The sequence below is a fragment of the Diabrotica virgifera genome, chromosome 3 (assembly GCF_917563875.1).
Source record: "Diabrotica virgifera virgifera chromosome 3, PGI_DIABVI_V3a".
NCBI classification, from domain to species: Eukaryota; Metazoa; Arthropoda; class Insecta; order Coleoptera; family Chrysomelidae; genus Diabrotica; species Diabrotica virgifera.
In genome coordinates this window covers 182,316,408-182,342,059 of record NC_065445.1, presented here as the reverse complement: position 1 = coordinate 182,342,059, position 25,652 = coordinate 182,316,408, and the positions used below count along the sequence as shown (strand labels likewise).

At 31.8% G+C, this 25,652-nt stretch overlaps 1 protein-coding gene across 4 annotated transcripts in view; it reads left to right on the top strand.

The window, feature by feature from the left end:
- LOC126881436 (gastrula zinc finger protein XlCGF57.1-like) overlaps positions 1-25,438 on the top strand; it is a 132,219-nt gene extending 106,781 nt beyond the window's left edge. Inside the window, exon 2 of one of the 4 annotated variants that reach the window (XM_050645717.1) lies at positions 23,199-25,438. In XM_050645717.1, the coding sequence (XP_050501674.1) occupies positions 23,199-24,739 (1,541 nt within the window). In that variant the 3' untranslated portion in view covers positions 24,740-25,438. Of the gene's footprint in view, positions 1-6,518; positions 10,261-10,330; positions 17,294-23,198 lie in introns of those variants that run through there. The other 3 variants (XM_050645721.1, XM_050645718.1, XM_050645720.1) reach the window with 3 other exon arrangements.
- Positions 25,439-25,652: the final 214 nt, after the last annotated feature.

Here is a 25,652-nt window from a genome sequence, read left to right as displayed (position 1 = left end):
ACCATAACGTCACATAACGTGTAGAATTCTTCTGTAGACCCACATTTCAAAGGCTTCAATCATCGATTTTTTTGAGAGTCACATATATGTTTCAGCTGCGTATGTAGCAATGGCATTTACTGACCTGAGCTTACTATTCCTTGTTGTTTTTCGGTCTTTCTATATTTTAATTAATTTAGCTGGTGCGGTTCTGTCGCAGTTAATTTTTAACAGCTTATGATATATCCATAGTATGCTATCCAGAGTATGTAGTAGATTCGATTTTTGTGTTCTTTATTTGAACTAGTTTACGTTGATAGCCTTTTTGGGTTGTATTTATATTTAAGTGTATTTGTTAGCACTAGATTGTTTTCACTGATGGCAGACTGTAGAAGACGTTCACCCCTGTTGTGTCTAATTTCCAATCCAAATGACCCGACAATATCTTTCTGTGGTTCATTTTCAGTATTTCCTACCTTGGTGTTGACGTCTCCAATAATATATACTGGCTCCTTTTGTGGGATTTCCTTCAAAATGTTTTATATCTTGTTGTAAATGTCTTCATCTGGATCATCTATTGTGTGTATACAGGGTGAGGCAGATAAAGGGCCTATTAGAAATATCTCGAGAACTCAAGGTAAGAAAATTATGAAAATCGGAATACAGGGGTTTTGAGGTGTGAACTATTTAATGAAAATATTTTGGTCTCTTTGCTACTTCCGGTTATACCGGAAGTTGGTTGTAACTTCGTTTTTTTAAATGGGACACCCTGTATATTTTTACATTTTCGGATTCTCCTTGATTTCTTCTTTCTTAAAATATAAGTTTTTGTAATATTATGCAGGGTAGGTTAAAAGATAATTACATTTTTTTATTAATTTCGTAGCAAAATTCACACCCTGTAGAATTGTAGTAGTTTGACATAATAAACTCTGTTTATGTTCAAATGATTTTTAATATAGTCTACTATGTTAAGAATTATTGGTATAGTTAAATTTTTCCTTTTTTGCATACAGGGTTGGTCGAAACTCAGAATGAGTATTTTCTGAGTTTTCTTAAATGGAACACCCTGTATTTTAGTATTGTAATGAAATGTTATTTTAGGATAATTTTTTATTTTCTTAAGCAATCCCTATACCTAACTGCTTCATTTTGTGAGTTATTGGTGATTCAAGCCAAACATTAATTGCAACACAAAATACCTGAAATTTTATTATGTTGGCCGTAAAAATATTCAATCACAAATAATTTTTCGGAAATAAATACATACTAATCGAGACTGATACTTAAAATTGACAATAATGGTTGAGCTATCAAAATATCTACGTAGTTAAGATTGTTGGTGAGATTAACAATTAAGCACAGATTAAAGCAGTTGGGTATAGGGAATGCTTAAGAAATTGGAAAGTACCATAAAATACCATTTCATTACAATACTAAGATATAGTGTGTTCCATTTAAGAAACCTCAGAAAATACACATTCCGAGTTTCGACCCACCCTGTATACTAAAATTCAAAATTTAGCTATACTAATAATTGGTAACAATAGTAGACCATATTAAAAATTATTTGAACATATAAAGGGATTTTGATGTAAAACTACTACAATTATTCTACAGGGTGTGAATTTTGCTACGAAATTAATAAAAAAACGTAATTATCTTTTAATCTATCCTGTATAATATTACAAAACCTTATATTTTAAGAAAGAAGAAATCGAGGAGAATCCAAAAACGTAAAAATATATATCTCATTTAAAAAAACGAAGTTACAATAAACTTCCGGTATAACCGGAAGTAGCAAAGAGACCAAAATATTTTCATTAAATAGTTCACACCTCAAAACCCCTATATTCCAATTTTCATAATTTTCTTTACTTTAGTTCTCGAGATATTTCTAATAGGCCCTTTATCTGCCTCACCCTATATATACCCGAATGACATGGAAATCTTCTGGTTTTGCTTCTAATGTTACTTTTATAAGTCTATCGTTTATTGTTTCACATTGCTGGATATACACACACCGGCCAAATTAGAGGAACACCTTAAAAATGGAACATGTTTGATGCCTCGAATTTCCTTAACCAGTTGTCCGATTTGAATGATTTTTTTTTAGCATGTTACAGCCTTGTTATTTAGGAATATCTGTGTAATAATATTGTTGCTAGACAGGTAAATGCCATTTTATACCGGGTGCAACAATCATACTATGTTTTTTCCTTAAAGTTCGGAACAGCCTGTGGAATATTCTAGCATATATAAAACAAGAATAAAAAACCGCTAAACGCCGTAAAAATGAGTGGCGCATAAAATATTCCAGCTACAAAAGATCTGATATGAATATTACGTGGCGCGAAAATGGATTTTCATTTGATGCAAAACAAAATTCTAGTTTTATTTTAAAAGATTTTTCCATAATATTTGCTAAATTTGAAGTAAACGCGCCACAAAAGAGTAACTTTGATACAGTTTGAATTTTGAAACTCTTTTGTGGCGCGTTTACTTCAAATTTAGCAAATATTATGGAAAAATCTTTTAAAATAAAACTAGAATTTTGTTTTGCATCAAATGAAAATCCATTTTCGCGCCACGTAATATTCATATCAGATCTTTTGTAGCTGGAATATTTTATGCGCCACTCATTTTTACGGCGTTTAGCGGTTTTTTATTCTTGTATCAGGAGTTTTTCAAAGTTATTTATAAATTAAATGTATGAAGTTGAATGCAATGTTCCTCTATTACACGTCAAGCTTTATAAATGGTCACCTTTGTTGCATTATCTCCCAAATGATCTAGTGTCCATCGAATGTACACTAGATTTTTTTTTATTCGAAATAGATTGAAAAAAAAATTGATATGGCCGGTAAATGAAGTCGGATTGCCCGTTGCCAGATCAAATTTAGCGTCGTAACCACTACAACTACATAAACTATTTCGGGAATAATCGTTAATTGGATTATACTTTTGTAGCTTAAAAACTTCTAAACGGCTTAACCGATTTTGATCAGTAAACATAAGTTTGAAACGTATTGACCAGTAGTATCTGATGGATCTAAGGTCATGTATGAAAATTGAAGCTATTACAGGAATTATTGAGCTTGAGAAACCGTTTTTCCCACAGGAAATAGATTTTATCATACTTATGAAGCCTATAACCTAAAAAATTCAAATTTTCCGGGATATGGGGTATACACCGTTAAATTCGTCTGGAGTACTTCTATAAACGCTAAGTTATTGGCGCAATTTGTAGGTTGAAATGTTGAGTAATTGTCGAAAAACCAAAATTTTCAAAGTTTAGTTTTTCAGTTTTTCGGCTATACTGAGCCGTGTGTATGTCCGATTCTGACGGCTTAGACACCATTTGAAAGCTTAAGTCAACACTATTAATTTGATGTATTTGCGGTTCTCCTGGCTCTTCTTGATCCGAATATATATTATACCCCCAAAACATATGCCGTTTTGTACCTACCAAGTCCTATAGCTGGCTAATGGGTGGTCAAAAGTCACAAACTACACCGGTTCTAAATCGGCCCTGACCCCCTCTTCAAACACAGAGGAAAAATATCAAATCGGTTTAACTTTCAAACACACATACATACATATATATCCACAAACATTTTCCCTTTTTTAAATAAAAATTAAGTCACATTTCTAAGCTCTATAACTTTTGAATGGTATAACCGATTTTCAAAATTAGACATGCGTTGGAAAGGTAATGATCAGTACTGTTAGAAGCCGCAAAGGTCGGACTTAAATTTTTGAAGTTTTTGGGAGTTTTGGGGGCCAGAACGAAAAACAGACCTAAATAGGAAGTTCCGTAAAATCGACACCGTTGGACCAAAATGGATGGTTGACATATGAATGGGTGAGTCTTTTTCTGAACTTGAAGGTGGGAGTTGGCACAATTTTCAATTCAGTCAGATTTTGAAAATTGAAAATTTCGTGTATATAATAGTGTCGCGTGTAGGGGGGTGTATTTCTGCGCCACTGGCGAGAACTGCCGTTCTCTGGTAATTTTTTCGATATAAAACTAATAGCTTCGATAACCAATAAATCGAAAACTATTAATTTTATCAAAAAAATGTATAATGAATATTTTTTGCTTATAATTAATATTTTTACCAGCATTTGCGGTCAAAATATAATAAAAAATTTTCACCCTCGAGATGAGGTGGCAACCACCCCATGGTAAAAGCGTCTTTCGGCATCATATAGATTTTGATCCTTGGACTATCCACTACTTATTGTCAAATTTTCAAGCAAATCTATCCATTCTGTAAAAATGGCGAAGTGAAAAATTTCAGTTCCTGGACTAATTATACATTTGGAGCTCTATAACTTCTGAACGGTTTACCTGATGTTGATCACTAAACATGAATTTGAAACGTATTGACAAGTAGTATCTGACCAGCATCCAAGATCGAGTATGATAACTGAACGTATTACAGGAATTATTGAGCTTGAAAAACCGTTTTTCCCATAAGAAATAGATTTGATTATACTTATGAAGCCTATAACTTAAAAATTCGAATTTTCCCAGATATAAGGTATACACCGTTAGACGCGTCCTGAGTCCTTCTACAAACGCTCACTTATTGGCGCAATTCGTAGGTTGAAATTTTGAGTAATTGTCGAAAAACCAAAATTTTCAAAGTTTAATTTTTCAGTTTTTTTGGAAATGGCGAGCAGTGTGTATGTCTCAGCTTGATCGCTTAGGCGCCACTTGAAAGCTTAACTCAACCCTATTGATTTGGTGTATTTGCGGTTTTCCTGTCTTTCCTTGAACCCAAGATATATACGCCCAAAAAATATGCTATTTTGTATCTACCTAGTCCTCTAGCTGGCTTACGGGTAGTCAGAAGTCAAAAATTAGACCGGTTCTGAATCGGCCCTCACACCTTCTTGAAACACAGAAAAAAAATTCAGATCGGTGTAACTTTTCCACACACATACATACATACATACATACATACATATCCACAAACATTTTCCATTTTTTAAATAAAAATTGAGTCATATTTCTGAGCTCGATAACTTTTGAATGGTATAACCGATTTCCAAAATTAAACATGCGTTGGAAAGGTAATGATCTGTGCTATCAGAAGCCGCAAAGGTCCGGCTTAAATTTTTGAAATTTTTGGGAGTTTTGGGACGAGAACGAAAAACAGGCTTTAAATGGGAAGGGCCGTAAAATCCACACCCTTGGACCAAAATGGAGAGGTAACATATGGATGGACGAGTCTTTTCCTAAACTTTAAGATGGGATTTGGCCCAATTTTCAATTCAGTCAGGTTTAGAAAATCGAAAATTTCGTGTATATATAGTGTTGCTTGTAGGGGTGTTGTGCGCCACTGGTGAAAACTGTCGTTCTCTGTGGATATTGAAATTAAAACTCAATTGTAGTCATAGGCCTTCTAAACATGTTGGATAGTAAAAAAGTTATGTACTTTAACAACTAGCAATGTTATTCATCAATACAGAGTGTTTCTAATTAAGTGCGACAAACTTTAAGGGGTAATTCTGCATGAAAAAATAATGACCGTTTTCTTTAAAAACGTGTCCGAAAATGCTTCGTTTCCGAGATACGGGATGTTGAATTTTTTCTTACAAACTGACGATTTATTTATTGCTCTAAAACCGGTTGATATACGCAGATGAAGTTTGGTAGGTTTTAAGAGGTAGTTATTGCGCATTTTTTGACATACAATTAAGAATTTTATATTCACCATTGGCGTGCATACGGGATATATCTAAAATGTTTATACCCGTATGCACGACAATGGTGAATATAAACTTCTTAATTGTATGTCAAAAAATGCGCAAGAACTACTTCTTAAGACCAACCAAATTTTATTTGCGTATCTCAATCGGCTTTAGAGCAATAAATAAATCGTCAGTTTGTAAGAAAAAATTTAGCATCCCGTATTTCGGAAACGAAGCATTTGCGGACATATGTTTATAAAGAAAACGGTCATTATATCTTCATGCAAAATAACTCCTTAAAGTTTGTCGCACTTATTTAGAAACATCCTGTATTGATGAAGAACATGGCTAGTTGTTAAAGTACCTAACTTTTTTTATTATCCGACATAAGCAAATGAATCTAAAAAGAAAATGTTAAGAAAGCCTAAGACTACAATCGAGTTTAAATTTCAATATGTTATATAAATATGCTAGAATATTCTAAAGGGTGTTCCAAACTTTAAGGAAAGAACACAGTATGATTGTTACACCCGGTATAAAATGGCATTTACCTGTCTAGCAGCAATATTATTACTCCGATATTCTTACTAAGGTGTTCCGTTAATTTTGCCGGTGTGTTTTTCAATATTCTATTGTTTAATAGTATGGCTAATTCATTATGTCCTGTGTTTTCAAATCCCCATATGTAGATATGTAGTGTAGTTTTTTGTTTTAAAATGTTTTTGATCTTTTCATTGTGTTTCTACCAGACCACACATGTCTATATTTTGTCTTGTTTAATATAATTTTACTTGATCATGGACAACAAATGGACAAATGAGTATTTATACTTTTAGGTTCCTCTGAAGAAATACACGATGATGCTAACAGTGATTTGAACTCGGACAAACGCTTCGTAGGAGAGGATACAAAAACTGTTGATAATTCATTCACTTGTGCAATTTGTTCCAAACAGTATTCATTAGAACGTAATTTAAAAAGACATATAAAGTCGCATGATGGTGAAGAAAAACGGCATGATGATGAAGAAAATCCTTTCAAGTGCGAAGTTTGTTTGAAACGGCTTAGAACTAATTTGGAAGTAAAATCGCATATGAGAACTCATACTAGAGAAACATTTAAGTGTGAACTTTGCTCCAAAGAGTGTTTTTCAAATTCTACTTTAAAATCGCATATGAGACGGCACACCGGAAAAATTTTTTCATGTAAAATATGCTCCAAACAGTTTGTAAGAAGTTCCAAATTAAAAGCGCATATGATAACGCACAGTGGAGGCAAAAGAGAAAGACGTTTCACATGTGCGATTTGCTCCGAAACATTCTTACACAAAGATAATTTAACACGACATGTAAGATGGCACACTGGAGACACTTACACGTGCGAGATTTGCTACAAACAATTTGTAGACAATCATTATTACCACGTCCATATGAGATTGCATACGGGCGCAAAACCTTTTCAGTGTGACGTTTGTTCAAAACATTTTTCACACAAGTCCTCATTAAAAGTGCATATGAGGGTACACACTGGAGAAAAACCCTTCAGCTGTGATGTTTGTTCTAAACTATTTAGGACGCAGACAGCTTTAAAGGTCCATATGAGAAAGCATACTAAAGAAACACCTTACGAATGTGAAATTTGCCCTAAGAAGTGTGCAACAAGTGGTAGATTAAAAAGTCATATGATGGTGCATATGGAAAAAGTTCCTCTCACCCCATCCGAAAAAATCTCATGCAAAACTTGCTCAAAACAATTTTCTACAAATTCTTCGTTGAGATTTCATATGAGAATACATACCGAAGAAAAACCCTTCACATGTGACGTTTGTGTCAAAGGATTTTACAACAATTCTTCGTTAAAAGTGCATATGAGGATTCATACGAAAGAACTTTTCCCGTGTGAAGTGTGCCCTAAACAATTTTTAACAAAATACATCTTAAAGATACATATGAGAAGGCATACAGGAGACAGGCCTTTCCCGTGTGAAGTTTGCTCCAAACGCTTTGCAAAGAAATCTGAGTTGACTGCACATATAAAATTTCACACTAGAGACGTTCTTTTCACATGTGAAATTTGCAGTAAACAGTTTGTTACCAAGACAGAATTAACGCGACATACAAGAACTCATACGGGGGAAAAACCATTCTCCTGTGAAATTTGCTGCAAACAGTTTGTTGCCAAAAGATCATTAACTAAACATATGAAGACTCATTCTGGGGAACACCCATTTCAAATTTGAAGTTTGCTTCAAGGATTTAGCACAAAGTTCTATGTTACAAGCACATATGACTGGTCACACAGGAAATTAATTTTTTAAGTCAGATTTTTTCGAAACTGTATGTTAAATCGAAGATTTACTGGGCATCTGAAACCACACACTTCAGAAATTTTCGTATAAAAAAATTAAATAGTTTATTAATTTTGATAATCTTTAAACATAATATATTATATGAAAGTAATCGTAAACAGTGAAGCAAGGCACACACATACATGGTACGTTAGGGAAAATAATCCACCACAAAGATTTAGGATTTAAGAGTATAGGCGCAAATATTTTACAGAGCTATCCCAACTTTTTCTTTCTTTACACGGCAAATTACGTGTAGTAAAATTATCACTGGAATGGAAACTGCAGATGTAAAAATTATTAGTTGACAATGACATTGTCATTAGCATGATAGATTTTCGTTAAGTTTTTGAATGTTCTTGGATAACCGTTGCTTGTGCAATCGCTTAAATTACAGGATTATTTTTCACTATGTATTCAGTGATTATAATAATTTTTACTATACAATAAAAACTAAAACTTAATCGAGAAAAGAGGAACAGTCATAAAGTGATTTTTTAAATAATATATTGTTACTATAGAACGCTTATATAAATTTTGAACATCTTTAACAGCAAAATACTTGGATCACAGTTGGATCTTCCATAAATAATGAACAACGAATAACTTTTTCTATTATCATACTTCAATATAGCAATGATGATTTCATTACCTGTATTATAATGAGCTTCATTATGATAAATATTTTCATTACGATACGGATTTTTCACCAATCGAATCGTGATATGGCATTCGCGATGAAGGTGGCACATGCGCAGTGACCAATGGCGTGTCAAATACATACGCTTTGACAGTTCTCAAAATGTAAATAAACTGAATAATTTAAAAATTAAATATTTTTAAGAAAATGTCTAAAGACGATAGGGATATTTAAAATTTATCCTCAAATTCATTTCAATAATTGTAATATTGAAATAAAAAATATGAAAAAAAAAATTAAGAAACGCTTTTCTTTAGTTACGAATGACTAAAATTAAAAATATTATAAAAAAATCAAATAAAAAGCAAAAAATAAAAAAAATTCAAACTCGAAGGATTATTCGAAAAAAACTGTTAGACAAATTAAATATACAAAAATCTCGCACATTCGTTAAAAATTGGAAAAATCTAACACATTCGTTAAAGAAAAGCCTTCATCGAATAAACGGTTTTCGTAACTAAAGAAAAGATTTTCTTTAAAAAAATGTTTCCATATTTTTTTATTTTTTACTTTTTAATCTTGCACTTTAAATACCTATATCATCTTGTTTATTAAAATATAGGTATGTATAAAACATATGATGTACAAACATGAAAAGTAGTAGGAGTCGGCAAAAAAATTGAAACTTTATCGTTTATTTATGAAGCAAAACGTAAACAATTAACGTAAAATAGTGAAATTATGTATAGTTCATATAATTTCTCTACAATCTGAAAAAGTTTCAAGTTTTTTCATTGTAAAAAACAAGAGAATTTAAGCATTTTTTAGTGACTATTCGTGTATTCTTCCCGCGAATGCATATGTCTGCAAATTTTCATTCATTTGCATTGAAGAAAAGTCAGTCAAATTAACGTCTAAAGATTTGACCCAAACGATTGAACTAAAGAAAAGCGTTTAAATATAAATGTATCAACAAAATAATTAATTTAACCATATATGCAGTGTGTATAGTGTTGAGTCGTCGTTTAGCTGTATCCCCATTCCAGAAAACGATTTCCGCCACTTATTCAAGACCTAATTTATATAGATTTTAAACAGTGTTGGCGATAAGCTGCATCCTTGTCGTAGTCCCTTATTCACCATGAAGCTATTGGATAATCTGCTGTTGATTTTTATGTTTGCTTGGATATTGTTATATAATTGTTGCACTGCTTTTATTAAAGTTATATTAATAGGGGATTTTTCCAGCACTTGCCATAATTTACGAAGTGGTACGGTATCATATGCCTTAGTTAGATCGACGAATAGTAGATGTATTTCTCTGTCTCTGGCTACTTTTCGTTTCGTTGAGTTGGTTGATCGTGAAGATGTGGTCGATACAGGATCTTCCTGCTCGGAATCCTGCTTGTTTTTCGATCTCTAAAGGTGCATATTCATTTTCTATTAGAGTTTTTAGAGTTTTCCCATGTAATCGTTGATAATAATCATTTCTATTGTATTCGCTGCTAATATATAAGTGTGTCATCTACGTATCGCAGGTTACTGATTTTTCTGCCTCCTATAGTGAATCTTCCATCCTATTCGTCTATATTGTGTCTTATTAAATCTAATCATACATTATCATAGATAGCAACTGGAAAAATGAGTATTTATACTTTTAGGTTCCTCTGAAGATAAACACGATGATGCTAACAGTGATTTGAACCCGAACAAACGCTTCGTAGGAGAGGACACAAAAACTGTTGATAATTCATTCACTTGTGAAATTTGCTTCAAACAGTATTCATTAGAGCGTAATTTAAAAAGACATATGAAGTCGCATAAGGGTGAAAACAAACTACATGACGATGAAGAGAAACCTTTTGATTGTGAAGTTTGTTTCAAACGTTTTAAAACTGATGTTGAAGTAAAATCGCATATAAGGACTCATACTGGAAAAAAATTTAAGTGTGAACTTTGCCCCAAAGAGTATCTTTCCAATTCTTCTTTAAAATTACATACGAGATGGCACACCGGAGAAACTTTTTTGTGTAAAATATGTTCTAAACAATTTGTAAGAATTTCTCAATTCAAAGCGCATATGATAACGCACAGTGAAGGGAGTAAAGAAACACGTTTCACATGTGTGATTTGTTCCGAAACATTTTCAACCAACTATAATTTAAGACGACATTCAAGATGGCACACTGGAGATACTTACACGTGTGAGATTTGCTCCGAAACATTTTCAACCAACTTTAATTTACGACGACATTCAAGATGGCACACTGGCGAAACTTACACGTGCGAGATTTGCTCCAAACAGTTCGTTGACAGCCATTATTTCAACGTACATTTGAGATTGCATACGGGCGCAAAACCTTTTCAGTGTGAAATTTGTTCAAAACATTTTTCACTTAAGTCCGCGTTGAAAGTACATATGAGAACACATACCGAAGAAAAACCCTGCATATGTGACGTTTGTTTCAAAGGATTTTCCAACAATTATTCATTAAAAATACATATGAGGGTGCATACGAATGAACTTTTTCCTTGTGAAGTATGTCCTAAACAATTTTTAACAGAAAACAAATTAAAAGTACATATGAGTAGGCATACAGGAGACAGGCCTTTCCCCTGTGAAATTTGTCCCAAATGGTTTGCATTGAAATGTGAGTTAACTTCACACATGAAATGGCACACTAGAGACGTTCTTTTCACATGCGAAGTTTGCAGTAAACAATTTGTTACCAAGACGGTCTTAAACACCCATATGAAAATGCACACTAGGGGAGAACCATTCTCCTGTGAAAGTTGCTGCAAACAGTTTGTTACCAAAAGATCATTAACTAATCATATGAGAACTCATTCGGGGGAAAAACCATTCTCCTGTGAGATTTGCTGCAAACAGTTTGTTACCAAAATATCATTAACTAATCATATGAGAATTCATACTAGGGAAAACCCAATTCAAATGTGAAGTTTGTTTCAAGGAATTCGCACAAAGTTCTGTTACAAATACATAATATGGCTGATCATACATGGTGTGACCAACTCCAATTCAGTTGAATTCGGGACAAGACTGAAAAAAAATACTTGAAATCCCGGACTTTTCAATGAAAATCGGGCCATTTTTTATTTTTTAAATATAGAGCTTAAATATCATCATTTTATTGATTATTTAACATTTTTATGTTGACAATGATATTTTTAATGGGATTAAGCAACAATTGGTTATAATAATAATCTTTTGACTCAGTCGTTCTCAAAAAAGGAAAAATTAGAAAATAAAGTAATGTTGGATTTCCATGTAAATATACCCTTAGGTTAATATAAAAGTGTAATTATCATTACAACCAATTGTGGCTTAACATCATCAAAAATATAATTGCCAAACAGGCCACAAGAAAACAGCTTCAAAACATTTAAATCAGTCAAAATATGATGTATTCTTGCAATGTAATCCTTTACATTGCTTATTTTTAAAAAATATAATTATTGTCGATTTTTTTTCGTTCCAAACAATTTAATTTGATGTGTATTCTTAAAACAATAACGAAAAAAATAGAATTTTACCAAAAAGTTGAAAATTCGGATGGCCCGGAAGCCTTTTCCGGAACGGCGGGACACGACTTTGTAATTCGGGCCATGTCCCGGATTTTTCGGGCTAGTTGGTCACACTAATCATACAGGAAACTATTTTTTTAAGTAGGATTTTTTCGCAATTTTAATAATCTTTTAAACATATATATTCTGTAACTTTTAACAAATCGAATAGAAATGACTAAGTCGAATCGTAATTACCCGAAATCGGAATGTTTGATATCTATCGCGGCATTTTCGTGTTTGGATTGGCATTCTGTAACTCACATCGTAATCAAGGTAAATCTAAATCTGTCTCATCTATTTGACGTGCTTAGGAGGTGGTGGCAACCCGCATTGACTAGCGAAATTAGTGTTCTGTGACCCGTTTGTTATTGGATCTTAACTTGAAATATGACACTGTTCCTATTCGCGAGCTCAAGCGAGGTTGCTGCCGCTTATTTGGAAATAGAGGAATTAGGATGAAAATATAAACAAAGCATTCGTTAACATATGTATCAACGTCGTTTGAAAGCTTGTCGGATGTGTTTTAATGAATAATTTATTTATATTAATTAATTACGTCAATAACAATATTAATTATACCAAAATATGTTATCCCAATTACATCGGCCATTTTCATGCAACTGCACTGTCACCTATAGTCGATTGAGTTCGCAAAATCCTCCATTTTTCATACTTTCACATTGCCTATATAAAGTTTCATTTAAGAAATACAGTAAAACCTGCCATATCCGGATCAATGTGGCGACAGACCGATCCGGATATGAAAAAATCCGGATATCAAGACCACTACTTCTTTTACAGTCTCTGAAATGTTTTCTCCTTCATACATTCCAGTAATCAACGCCGTCAATAACGTTCGTCAATAGACACGTTTTATAGATTCTATAATACATTATTTCGCCTTCTTTTAGTTCTTCTTTTAGTGCGTTGTCCAACAGCAGGACTGCCGTTCTCGGTAGATTTCGGTAGATCTGGACGGTGCAGAACCGTCCGGATATGGGGAGGTCCGGATATGGCAGGTTGTACTGTAGTTTTGAAACACCATAAAAGAAAAGTTTTGAATAGTAAATAATAAAGTATTTGTGTACATACTGGATACAATAAACTCAAAAGAGGATAAATGGTTTTGAATCAAAGTTAATTAAAATTGTTATAAAAAAGAAGATAAAAGCTGATAAATAAGAAAGATAAATGAAGATAAGATGTATAAGTGTATTTAAATCAAAGACAATTTAGACTGATGTTATTAATTATTATTATTAAAAAATTAATTAAAATCGGTATTACTAATAATATAAATGTTAAGATTTGATTCCAGCTAAAATACCTAATTGCTAAACAACTTTTCCCAAAAATGGTCTCTTTTATACAAAATAAATATACAAGTATACTGGTATAATATATTTATCAATCAACGCTATAAGTCTTTCTTTATATTTTAAACGTTCTTATACAATCTCATTCTTGTACATTATAGGATTGACATTGTACAAGAAATAAACAAAAAAGTATGGCAACACTGTGACTGGCAAACATCCAGATGCCAAATAGAAATAAATTAAGGTTAGGTTCAATGCACACGCGGTTCGGCATAATCCTACAACATGTCTAAATTAAATGTACAATTCTCTAAATAAATAACACCAGAGATTAAAAAATTAAGCAGTTACAAAAAGGTATAAATACTATAAATAAGTAGTAATAAATTATTTCTAGTAGATATAAAATATAAACGTCAAAACAAAATAAAATGCGCCTGCGTCAAGCACAATTCCGATATCGAAAACCCATTTCGACAGGGTAAATGCTGTCGAAGTAATTTCTATTCACTATTCCGATTGTCGACATTCCGAAGTAGTTGTGGAATACTGATTTGGACTATTTCTATTCGACTTAGCCACTTCCATTCGATTTTCCTTACTTCTATCATCGGAATGAGTTACAGAATAGGCATGATTATATAAAAATAATCGTAAACAGTGGAGTATGCTTTTTCTCATGAGGATCTTTCAGTGCGTCACAGTTTTTCGATTTCTTTCTAACGCATTGAATTGTAGGTGACAGAATAGATGGCGCTATAATCGAAAATATAATAATTTGCGAATTATACAGGTTGTCCCGAAAAGATTGGTCATAAATTATACAACAAATTCTGAGGTCAAAAATAGGTTGATTCAACCTCACTTATCTATATACAATAATGCACCCAAAAAAAGTTACAGCCCTTTGAAGTTACAAAATGAAAATCGATATTTTTTCATATATCGAAAACTCTTAGAGATTTTTTATTGAAAATGGACATGTGGCATTATTATGGCAGCAGAATCTTGAAAAAAAATTAAAGTGAAATTTGAGCACCCCATAAAAATTTTATGGGGGTCTTGTTCCCTTAAACCCCCCCAAACTTGTGTGTACGTTCCAATTAAATTATTATTATGGCACCTTTAGTTAAACACAATGTTTTTAAAACTTTTTTGCCTCTCAGTAATTTTTCGATAAGCCAGTGTTTATCGAGATATTTTGAATATTTGTCAAATCCACCACATATTTGTATATGGTCAAGTACGATTATAAAGACCTATTGATAATCTGAAAATTTATTTATAATTTACATTTTTAGGTATATTTTGAAAAAGAAGCCACATCTCGATAAAAGGTGACTTATCAAAAAAAGACTAAGAGGCAAAAAAGTTTTAAAAACACTGTGTTTAACTAATGGTATCACAACAATAGTTTAATTGGAACGTACACAAACATTTGGGGGGTTTAAAGGAACAAAACCCCCATACAATTTTTATGTAAATATATTAAAAAAGAAGCCGCGTCTCGATAACAACTGACTTATCGAAAAAATACTAAGAGGCAAAAAAGTTTTAGAAATGTTGTGTTTAACTAATGGTACCACAATAATGAATTAATTGGAACGTAGACAAAAGTTTGGGGGGGTATAAGGGAACAAAACCCCCATAAAATTTTTATGGTGTGGACAAATCTCACTATAATTTTGTTTTAAGATGTTTTTGCTATAAGAATGATACATGACCATTGTCAATAAAAAATCTCTAGTAGTTTTCGATATATTGAAAAAAATCGATTTTCATTTTCTAATTTCAAAGGGATGTAACTTTTTTTATGAACACATTTGTACTAAGGTAAGTTAGGTTCAATCGAACTCTTTTTGACTCCAGAATGTGTGGTATAATTTATGACCAATCTTTTCGGGACACCCTGTATAATATATCTACGAATATAATCTGAACAATTTATAGAACTATACAAATCAAATAAAATACCATTTTATAAATGCAATAAACACAATTGATTTGTTTTTATACCAAATTGCAAATAAAATGTGACAACTGTCAGATTTAATTAAAATGTCATGTCACTAAAATGTATATTATCACGGACTTACCTTTTTTTCTACCATTTGTGACGCACTGAAAAATGCTCATAAAAAGAAGCATATAAAGCACACACATGCATTGCGCATTAGAGAAAACGATCCACCCACAAATATTTAGGATTTAATACAACTGCATATGGAGATTTTCCTACCAGAGTCTTCATTTTGTGTGCTCATCGTGTTGGAAATATTCCTCTTGGTCTTCGTTCCTTTGCGTTTTCGTCTGCTATAAATAGTTCCATGGTCGCCGTTGTTCTGGCAGTGTGTAAGAAGTGATTTATGTAGGATCGGTTTATTCTTTTCCGTAGCTTTTCTTTTGTGTGAAGTGAAACCTCTACCGGGTGGTGAATTGGAAAGCGGGCCATAGGAAACTCAATGTAAAATTCTAAACTGTTGAATTCTTCCTTCCCTAATTATTTTACATCAAAAGTCATAAGAAACTATTTGTAGAGAATTGAAATCTGTATTGAAAACAACTGTTAATATTGTTCTACGAACAATAATTATTCAAAATTTTGTAAAAATATAATACATTTTTCAGAGTAATACGCCAAAGTTAGGCCACACGCAATACCATAATGTGTATAAGGTTGCATTTGTTGACAATAAATTTATTATATTAACAATTTGAACTGTCAATTTTTTTATTTATTTTATCACTTACTGTTTAAAACACAATAAAGTTGATAAGATACCTTTAGTTAAGAAGTATTAATAATAAAGATATCTTCTTCAGTCAATAATGTGCTCACTGTCAGTTAAATAGTAACGTGTGGCCTAACATGCCCACACATACCTACTGCGGTAAATACATTATACTTTTTCAAAATTTTGGAATGTGTTTAAATCGTAGAACAATTGTAACTTCTGTTTCTAATACAGATTTCAATCCTCTACAAATAACTTCTCATGACTTTTGATGTAACTTAATTAGGGAAGCAGAAATTCAACAGTTTAGAATTTTACATTGAGTATCCTATGGCCCGTTTTCCGATTCACCACCCTGTATACTCTGGGTATAGAGATTTTGACGAAAAGAACTGACAAAATAGGGGGGAAAATAAATAAGAACAGATTTAAGATGGACAGAGAGACACTAAATCTCAAGTGAGTATTCGGCCTAGCTTCAATACACCAAATATTGGCTTTAGAGATATAAAAGGAAAGATTTGATAATGAAATGATAGTAACTAGGAAGAAAATGAGACCTGTTAATACAAAACTTAATACAACTAGGTAAGACCACTGGAGAGAGATCGAGATAAAAGGGACGATAAAGAGAGAAGAAAATTGGCGCCAACTCGGACAGCTCAACTTCTGGGGCACAATATTTAAAAGCTCACTCTACTTAGCTGTAGCAAAAAAAGAAAAAACTAAGTTTTTGGCCCAGAATTTGAACAGCTCGAGATTTTTTTAAGTAACGAACAACAGGAACTAAATGACACTGGTTACGACCACCTGAAATACAAAATACTAAATACTAACCTTGTCTTGCTATGTTATATACTGGTAATACAGACTAAAATAAAACACCAACCTTAATACTTACAAATATATTAATAATAAATACGTTATATATATATATATATATATATATATATATATATATATATATATATATATATATATATATATATATATATATATATATATATATATAACAAAACTGGTAGGATTATCGACCGAAACGTAAATAACAATTTATTGTAGTGGTGTATCGGGTATGCGGTCTGTTATTTGAAAAAAACTCTTTTTTTCTTTTATATCTCTATATTTCGCTGATTTTTTGTCAGCTTCATCAGGAGACAACTAAAATAGATGAAGCTGACAAAAAATCAGCGAAATATAGAGATATAAAAGAAAAAAAGAGTTTTTTTCAAATAACAGACCGCATACCCGATACACCACTACAATAAATTGTTATATATATATATATATATATATATATATATATATATATATATATATATATATATATATATATATATATATATATAAAGACAGTTGAAGGTAACCGGGAACGACCCAATACTAAGGAAGCAATAAAAAACGGGTGCTTCTAAGTGAGTGTCTTTTATTAAAAGTCAAGCTTTCGCCACATAATTTTGGGCTTCATCAGAACTTGCTGGAATGGAAAAACATTCTTTACAATCATCATAAATTAAAGATGTTATTTTTTTTTTTTATTTTTTTTATTTAATCTTACCTAAATGTTGACACTATTTCTTAGTGCATAATAAAATTGATATGAAACCACACATTGTCACAAAAACAAACCAATCACATCTCCCAACTGGAGGAAAAATGGCAATCAAAGCCTTTATTAAGTATTAAAATTCATTTTTTAAATCACCATGTGGCCGGCATTTTTGACAAGTAATTGTTAATTAAGTCATGTGTCGTTTCGACTGTCAATTATCGAAACGCCACCTGTCTTAATCACTTCTTCTTTTTTCCAGCATAGGACATTAACTTTATTAAGTCACATATTAGACACTTTTTAAATTTCACACAAAATACTATAGAAATATAGGTCCCGTTCTATATAAACATATCATGTTAAATAAATTATGTGGTTTGTATTTAGTGTTGGATATAGTAGTCAACACTCCGATGAGATGTACGTATTACATACCTTTTGTTAAAGAAACAAGTATATCAGTGATGTTGATAGATGAAAAAGTTAAATCTTGTTTACAAAAGGGAAATAACACATCCGTGTAGGTGTTAGTAATGTAACAAGTAATTTCATTGTTGTCTTTTTACATTTACATTCCTTTATGTTAGTGGTATAAACATAATATGTCCAAGAAGGGTTTGACATTAACAAATTTTTTTAAAATTCAAAATTTGACAAAATTGTCTGGTTGAAAACATAAAAATATAAAAACATGGTCTGTACATGAAGTTAAGTTTTTTTTTTTTTTTTTTTATTTTTTTATTTTTAAAAATTGTTTTAAAATTATTAACAATTGACTTGTATATTAAATTGAATTCAGTACACATGTAGTGCAGGCAACCATCAGAGTCACAATAAGTAGAAAATGACAACAGTACAATTCAGTGAAGCATGGAGCACAGTATTATGTGGATCTAATATAAGAAGGTGGTAGTTTTTTATTTTTAGTAAATTTCTGTTGTAAAATGTAAGTATAGATGGAACTTAAGTTATCAACATCTTTTTTGTAGTTTAGTGAATTGGAACAATTGTTAATATAACACATCTCTAAGATTTTTCGGTGAGATTCTTTTTCAGCTCTATCTAGAATTATAGTCTCATCATATAAGACACGATGGTCATTATCGTTGACATGAATACTCAAACTTGTTGCTAAGGGTTTGCGTTTGCAATCACTTTTGTGAGCAACAAGTTTGAGTATTCATGTCAACGATAATGACCATCGTGTCTTATATGATGAGACTATAATTCTAGATAGAGCTGAAAAAGAATCTCACCGAAAAATCTTAGAGCTGTGTTATATTAACAATTGTTCCAATTCACTAAACTACAAAAAAGATGTTGATAACTTAAGTTCCATCTATACTTACATTTTACAACAGAAATTTACTAAAAATAAAAAACTACCACCTTCTTATATTAGATCCACATAATACTGTGCTCCATGCTTCACTGAATTGTACTGTTGTCATTTTCTACTTATTGTGACTCTGATGGTTGCCTGCACTACATGTGTACTGAATTCAATTTAATATACAAGTCAATTGTTAATAATTTTAAAACAATTTTTAAAAATAAAAAAAAAAAAAAAAAAAAAAAAAAAAAAAAAAAAAATTAAAAATAAAAAAATAAAAAAAAAAAAAAAACTTAACTTCATGTACAGACCATGTTTTTATATTTTTATGTTTTCAACCAGACAATTTTGTCAAATTTTGAATTTTAAAAAAATTTGTTAATGTCAAACCCTTCTTGGACATATTATGTTTATACCACTAACATAAAGGAATGTAAATGTAAAAAGACAACAATGAAATTACTTGTTACATTACTAACACCTACACGGATGTGTTATTTCCCTTTTGTAAACAAGATTTAACTTTTTCATCTATCAACATCACTGATATACTTGTTTCTTTAACAAAAGGTATGTAATACGTACATCTCATCGGAGTGTTGACTACTATATCCAACACTAAATACAAACCACATAATTTATTTAACATGATATGTTTATATAGAACGGGACCTATATTTCTATAGTATTTTGTGTGAAATTTAAAAAGTGTCTAATATGTGACTTAATAAAGTTAATGTCCTATGCTGGAAAAAAGAAGAAGTGATTAAGACAGGTGGCGTTTCGATAATTGACAGTCGAAACGACACATGACTTAATTAACAATTACTTGTCAAAAATGCCGGCCACATGGTGATTTAAAAAATGAATTTTAATACTTAATAAAGGCTTTGATTGCCATTTTTCCTCCAGTTGGGAGATGTGATTGGTTTGTTTTTGTGACAATGTGTGGTTTCATATCAATTTTATTATGCACTAAGAAATAGTGTCAACATTTAGGTAAGATTAAATAAAAAAAATAAAAAAAAAAATAACATCTTTAATTTATGATGATTGTAAAGAATGTTTTTCCATTCCAGCAAGTTCTGATGAAGCCCAAAATTATGTGGCGAAAGCTTGACTTTTAATAAAAGACACTCACTTAGAAGCACCCGTTTTTTATTGCTTCCTTAGTATTGGGTCGTTCCCGGTTACCTTCAACTGTCTTTGTTTTACCAGTAACCCGTTACTGTCTTTGACTTTCTTTTTATATATATATATATATATATATATATATATATATATATATATATATATATATATATATATATATATATATATCTTAACAGTTTACATATAACTCTATAAACACAATAACAGTGGTAGTGGGTGAGGTAAAGGTCAAACAGGACCAAAAAAGCCACTACTAAGCAAATATCCACTAGACACTGCGCTAAGCAAAGGTATTAATCACAAAATCTAAAACAAAGTCCGTTGGAATAGCACAAAGTCCTTACAACTAAAAGTTAGTAATATTCCCTAAATTGAACTAGCCTAAAGTGAGATACACGACAAGAACGCTACGGTTACCAAAAATTAAGTATCTCACCTAGCAAAAATACTTATATAATGAGTTATATAAATGAGTTGGTCAGTGACTCTATATACAATGTAAAAAACCCACTAGACATATTCCCTATTTAAAACCCTCGACGTATTCTAATACTACATTATTACTAAATAATTAAATTCAATTATTATTTGATTATGTACTTGTTTTTCATAACTTTGTTATTTTTTAGTATCTTGTAAATGGTAGGGAATAAAAATTTGAAATTTTGCAGTTATGTATAACTTTACACACCCTATCAAAATAGCTATCAAAATGACAGTGTTGCCATTTATGAAAATCAACGATGACGTCATATCTCTAAATTGGGACACCCTGTATACATTATTATTGTACGTCAAAAATGACAATTTGAAATACTAATCGACGGGTCTAAGCATTTTTCAAAAAAACAATTAGTATTATAATTATTGAATTTATTCCAAATTACAGACATAACTTTGTTATTTTCTATTATCTTGTAAATGGTAGAGAATAAAAATTTTATATTTTGCAGTTGTGTATAACTTTACACACCTTATCAAAATAGCTATCAAAATGATAGTGTTGCCATTTAAGAAAATTAACGAAGACGTCATATCTCTAAATTGGGACACCCTGTATACATTATGTCAAATAGGACAATTTGAAATACTAATCGACGGGTCTGAGCATTTTTCAGAAAAACAGTTAGTATTTGAGATATTGAATTTATTCCAAATTACAGACTCTCTCTGTATATGAACTTATGTGGTCAATTAATCTAACGAAATAACCTAACTACAATGATGTATTACATCGAAAAAACATCGAAACTTATATTGAAAAAATTAAAAAAAAAAAAAAAAAAATTATACAAAAAAATATGTATACAAAAAAAAATGTATAAAAAAAATTAAATCTTATTAAAAAAAAATATATATATATAAATAAATAAAAAAAAAGTATAATAAATTATAAAAAAATAAAAAAGAGAAAAAAAAATTAAAAACACAAAGAGGGTGTAAATCTCCGCGGGGTTGATCCGGGTTGAAGCCTTATCGCTGTGTAAAAAAAAACATATATTTATTAGCATTTAGTATTAGTATTTAGTATTAGCATGTAGTTTTTTTTTGTCGATTTAATTATTTGTAAATTAATTTAAGTTGGTTAGGGCCATGAATGAGGAGTATACCTACTGGTCAATTAAATGTTTCCACTTCTACATATGTATGTATGTATGTGCGTGCATAAGTATTATATGTGCGCACATGTACCTAATGTATTATGTAATGCAATGTATTATATTTGGAATATTGTAGCAAACAGTAATTTATTATCTATCGTGGCTGACCAAAGCCAATAAGGAAGAAAAAAAAAATCGAAAAAATAATGTGAAATATATCAACATTTTACTTACTTGGAAAGGCAAAACACGCTGGCATTAAACTTCTTTTAGGTGACAAAAAACCAAAGATAAATTGAGTTTTGATATCATCGCTATTCCAAAAAAATGGTCTTAGTTAGTGTTCCTCGATATTAGTTATATATCTGTTCCATTTTTATCCCAAATTTCGTCCAAATCCGCCACTTAAAAAAAACACCGTGTTCGCCCAGAGTTTGACCAAAACTGAGGTTGAGGTTCGATCGACAAAATCGATTTTCTCTCGATCCGATCAAATCATGCGCGGTGCCTTCTTCTCGCTTCATTGCGAATGCAGGCAACTGATATGGGAATGTAGGCATTCCCATAGGCGTCTCCAAGATGAAATTCATAAAGGGGCGGTAAATGGGATTAATTTAAAGGATTAGTAGCATGACCGATACAGAAGCTCTTCCAGGATTGACAGGTTGGTTCTGTATTCTATCCAGGATTCCTTTGTAAACCCATATTTCAAAGGCTGCAATCTTACTTCTGTCGATTTTTTTGTGAGTCAATGTTTCAGCTGCGTATAACAATGGCATTGGCCAACCTGAGTTTAGTATTCCTTGTTATTGTTCGGTATTTCCATATTTTAATCAATTTAGCTGTTGGGGTTCGGGACATTGCTCGTCTACGTTTGATTTATGATGAACAATCGCCATTGTTGGTTGTCAGGGAACCCAAGTACACAAATCTGCTTACAATTCGAAATTCGTCACTTGGTGTATGTGCGGCAGATTATTATTTACCTCGTCTACGATCATCATTTTTGTTTTTACGATGTTGTTCTTAAGTTCGAAATCTTTGCTTCTCCGACTTAGCAGTTCGTTGATGGTAATCATTTCGATTTCATTCGCTGTTAGTAAACTGTGTCATCTACGTATCGCAAGTTACTGATTTTTCTGCCTCCTATAGTGAATCCTCCATATTATTCGTCTATATTCTGTCTTATTAAATCTAATTATACTTTATCATAGATAGCAAATGAAAAAATGAGTAATTTTACTTTTAGGTTCCTCCTCCGAAGAAATACACAATGATGCTAACAGTGACTTGAACTCGAACAAACGTTTCGTAGGAGAAGACACAAAAACTGTTGATAATTCATTTACTTGTGAAATTTGCTCCAAACAGTATTTATTAGAACGTAATTTAAAAAGACATATGAAGTCGCATGATGGTGAGGACAAACGGCATGATGATGAAGAAAAACCTTTTGAATGTGAAGTTTGTTTCAAACGGTTTAGAACTAATTTTGAAGTCAAATCGCATATGAGGACTCATACTGGAGAAACATTTAAGTGTGAACTTTGCCCCAAAGAGTATCTTTCCAATTGTTCTTTAAAATTACATACCAGATGGCACACCCGAGAAACTTTTTCATGTAAAATATGCTCCAAACAATTTAAAAGAATTTCCAAATTCAAAGCCCATATGATAACGCACATTGGAGTGAAAAGAGAAAGACGTTTCACATGTGCGATTTGCTCCGAAACATTTTCAACCAATCATAATTTAGCACGACATTCAAGATGGCACACTGGAGAAACTTACACGTGCGAGATTTGCTCCAAACAGTTCGTTGACCGCCATTATTTCAACGTCCATCTGAGATTGCATACGGGCGCAAAACCTTTTCAATGTGAAATTTGTTCGAAACATTTTTCACACAAGTCCTCATTAAAAGTGCATATGAGGGTACATACTGGAGAAAAACCCTTCAGCTGTGAAATCTGCTCCAAACCGTATACAACAAATTCGGATTTAAAGGTTCATATCAGAAAGCACACTAAAGAAGTGCCTTACGAATGTAAAATTTGCCCTAAGAAGTGTGCATCAAGTAGTGGATTAAACAGTCATATGATGGTGCATATGGAAAAAGGTCTTTTTAAGTGTGGAATTTGCCCGAAACAGTATAAAGCAAATAAAGATCTTCAATTGCATATAAAATTGCACTCTGGAGAAGAAACTTTTTCATGCCAAATTTGTTCAAAACTATTTTCTACAAATTCTTCGTTGAGAGTTCATATGAGAACACATACCGAAGAAAAACCGTTCAAATGTGAAGTGTGCTCCAGAGGATTTTTCAATAATTCTTCCTTGAAAGTACATAAGAGGGTGCATACGAAAGAACTTTTCCCATGTGAAGTATGCTCTAAACAATTTTTAACAAAATACAAATTAAAAATACATATGAGTAGGCATATGGGTGACAGGCCTTTCCCCTGTGAAGTTTGCCCCAAACGGTTTGCAGTAAAACATGAGTTAACTTCACACATAAAATGGCACACTAGAGACGTTCTTTTCACATGTGAAATTTGCAGTAAACAGTTTGTGACCAAGACAGTCTTAAAGACCCATATGAAAATGCACACTAGAGGAGATCAATTCTCCTGTGAAAGTTGCTGCAAACAGTTTGTTACAAAAAGATCATTAACTAAACATATGAGAGCGCATACGGGGGAAAACCCATTCAAATGTGAAGTTTGCTTCAAAAATTTCGCACAAAGTTCTATGTTACAAGCACATATGGCAGATCACACAGGAAATTAATTTTTTAAGTTAGTTGTTTTCGAAATTTTAATAATCTTTTAAACATACATATGTATATTATATAAAAGTAATCATAAACAGTTGAGTATAAGGCACACACTACATTGCGCAGTATAGTAAACGATTCACCCACAAAGATTTAGGATTGAAGACAGCTTTATATCGAGATTTTCCTACCAGAGTCTTCATTTGGTGAACTCATCATGTTGGAGATCTTCCTCTCGGTCTTTGTTCTTTTATCTTTTCTTCTGTTAGTAATAGTTTCATGGTCCTCGTTATTTTCTAAGTCAAATAGTAAATTACTTTAACTTTGGCTGAGTTTTTATCATACAGATTTCTTTTTAGGGTAACTAGGGGGTTAGGTACTTCCATATTTTCCATTATACTCCCAGTTTTACTTGCGTGAGGAATAAGGGCAATGGTTCTGTAATTACTGAATACTGTTAGTGATCCTTTTTTATGGATAGGGATAAAGGTTTATTCGCATTAGTAATCATCAGGCTATTCACATGTGATCCATACCATGTTGCACACATTCAATATTACGTCTACGCCAATCTCGTCCTTTGCTTTTAGAGTCTCAGCTGGTATGCCATCGATCACTTTGTTTTTTATTTCTTAGTTGGTTGAGAGCCTTCTATATTTCTGCTCGTAAAATTATTGGTTCTGCCTCTCTGATTGCATGTTTCTTGTGTTTTCAGTCTGATGCATCTTTTGAAGTACATATATATATATATATATATATATATATATATATATATATATATATATATATATACAGATTCGGCACTTTTTTAACTACCCTATGGGTTATTCAGTGTGTGGAATAAAGATAATATTTAATTGTGTGAATACAAGTGAGATGCATTCACGATCTCGAATGAGTGGGTTTGATCTGGAAACAGTGTTGCAA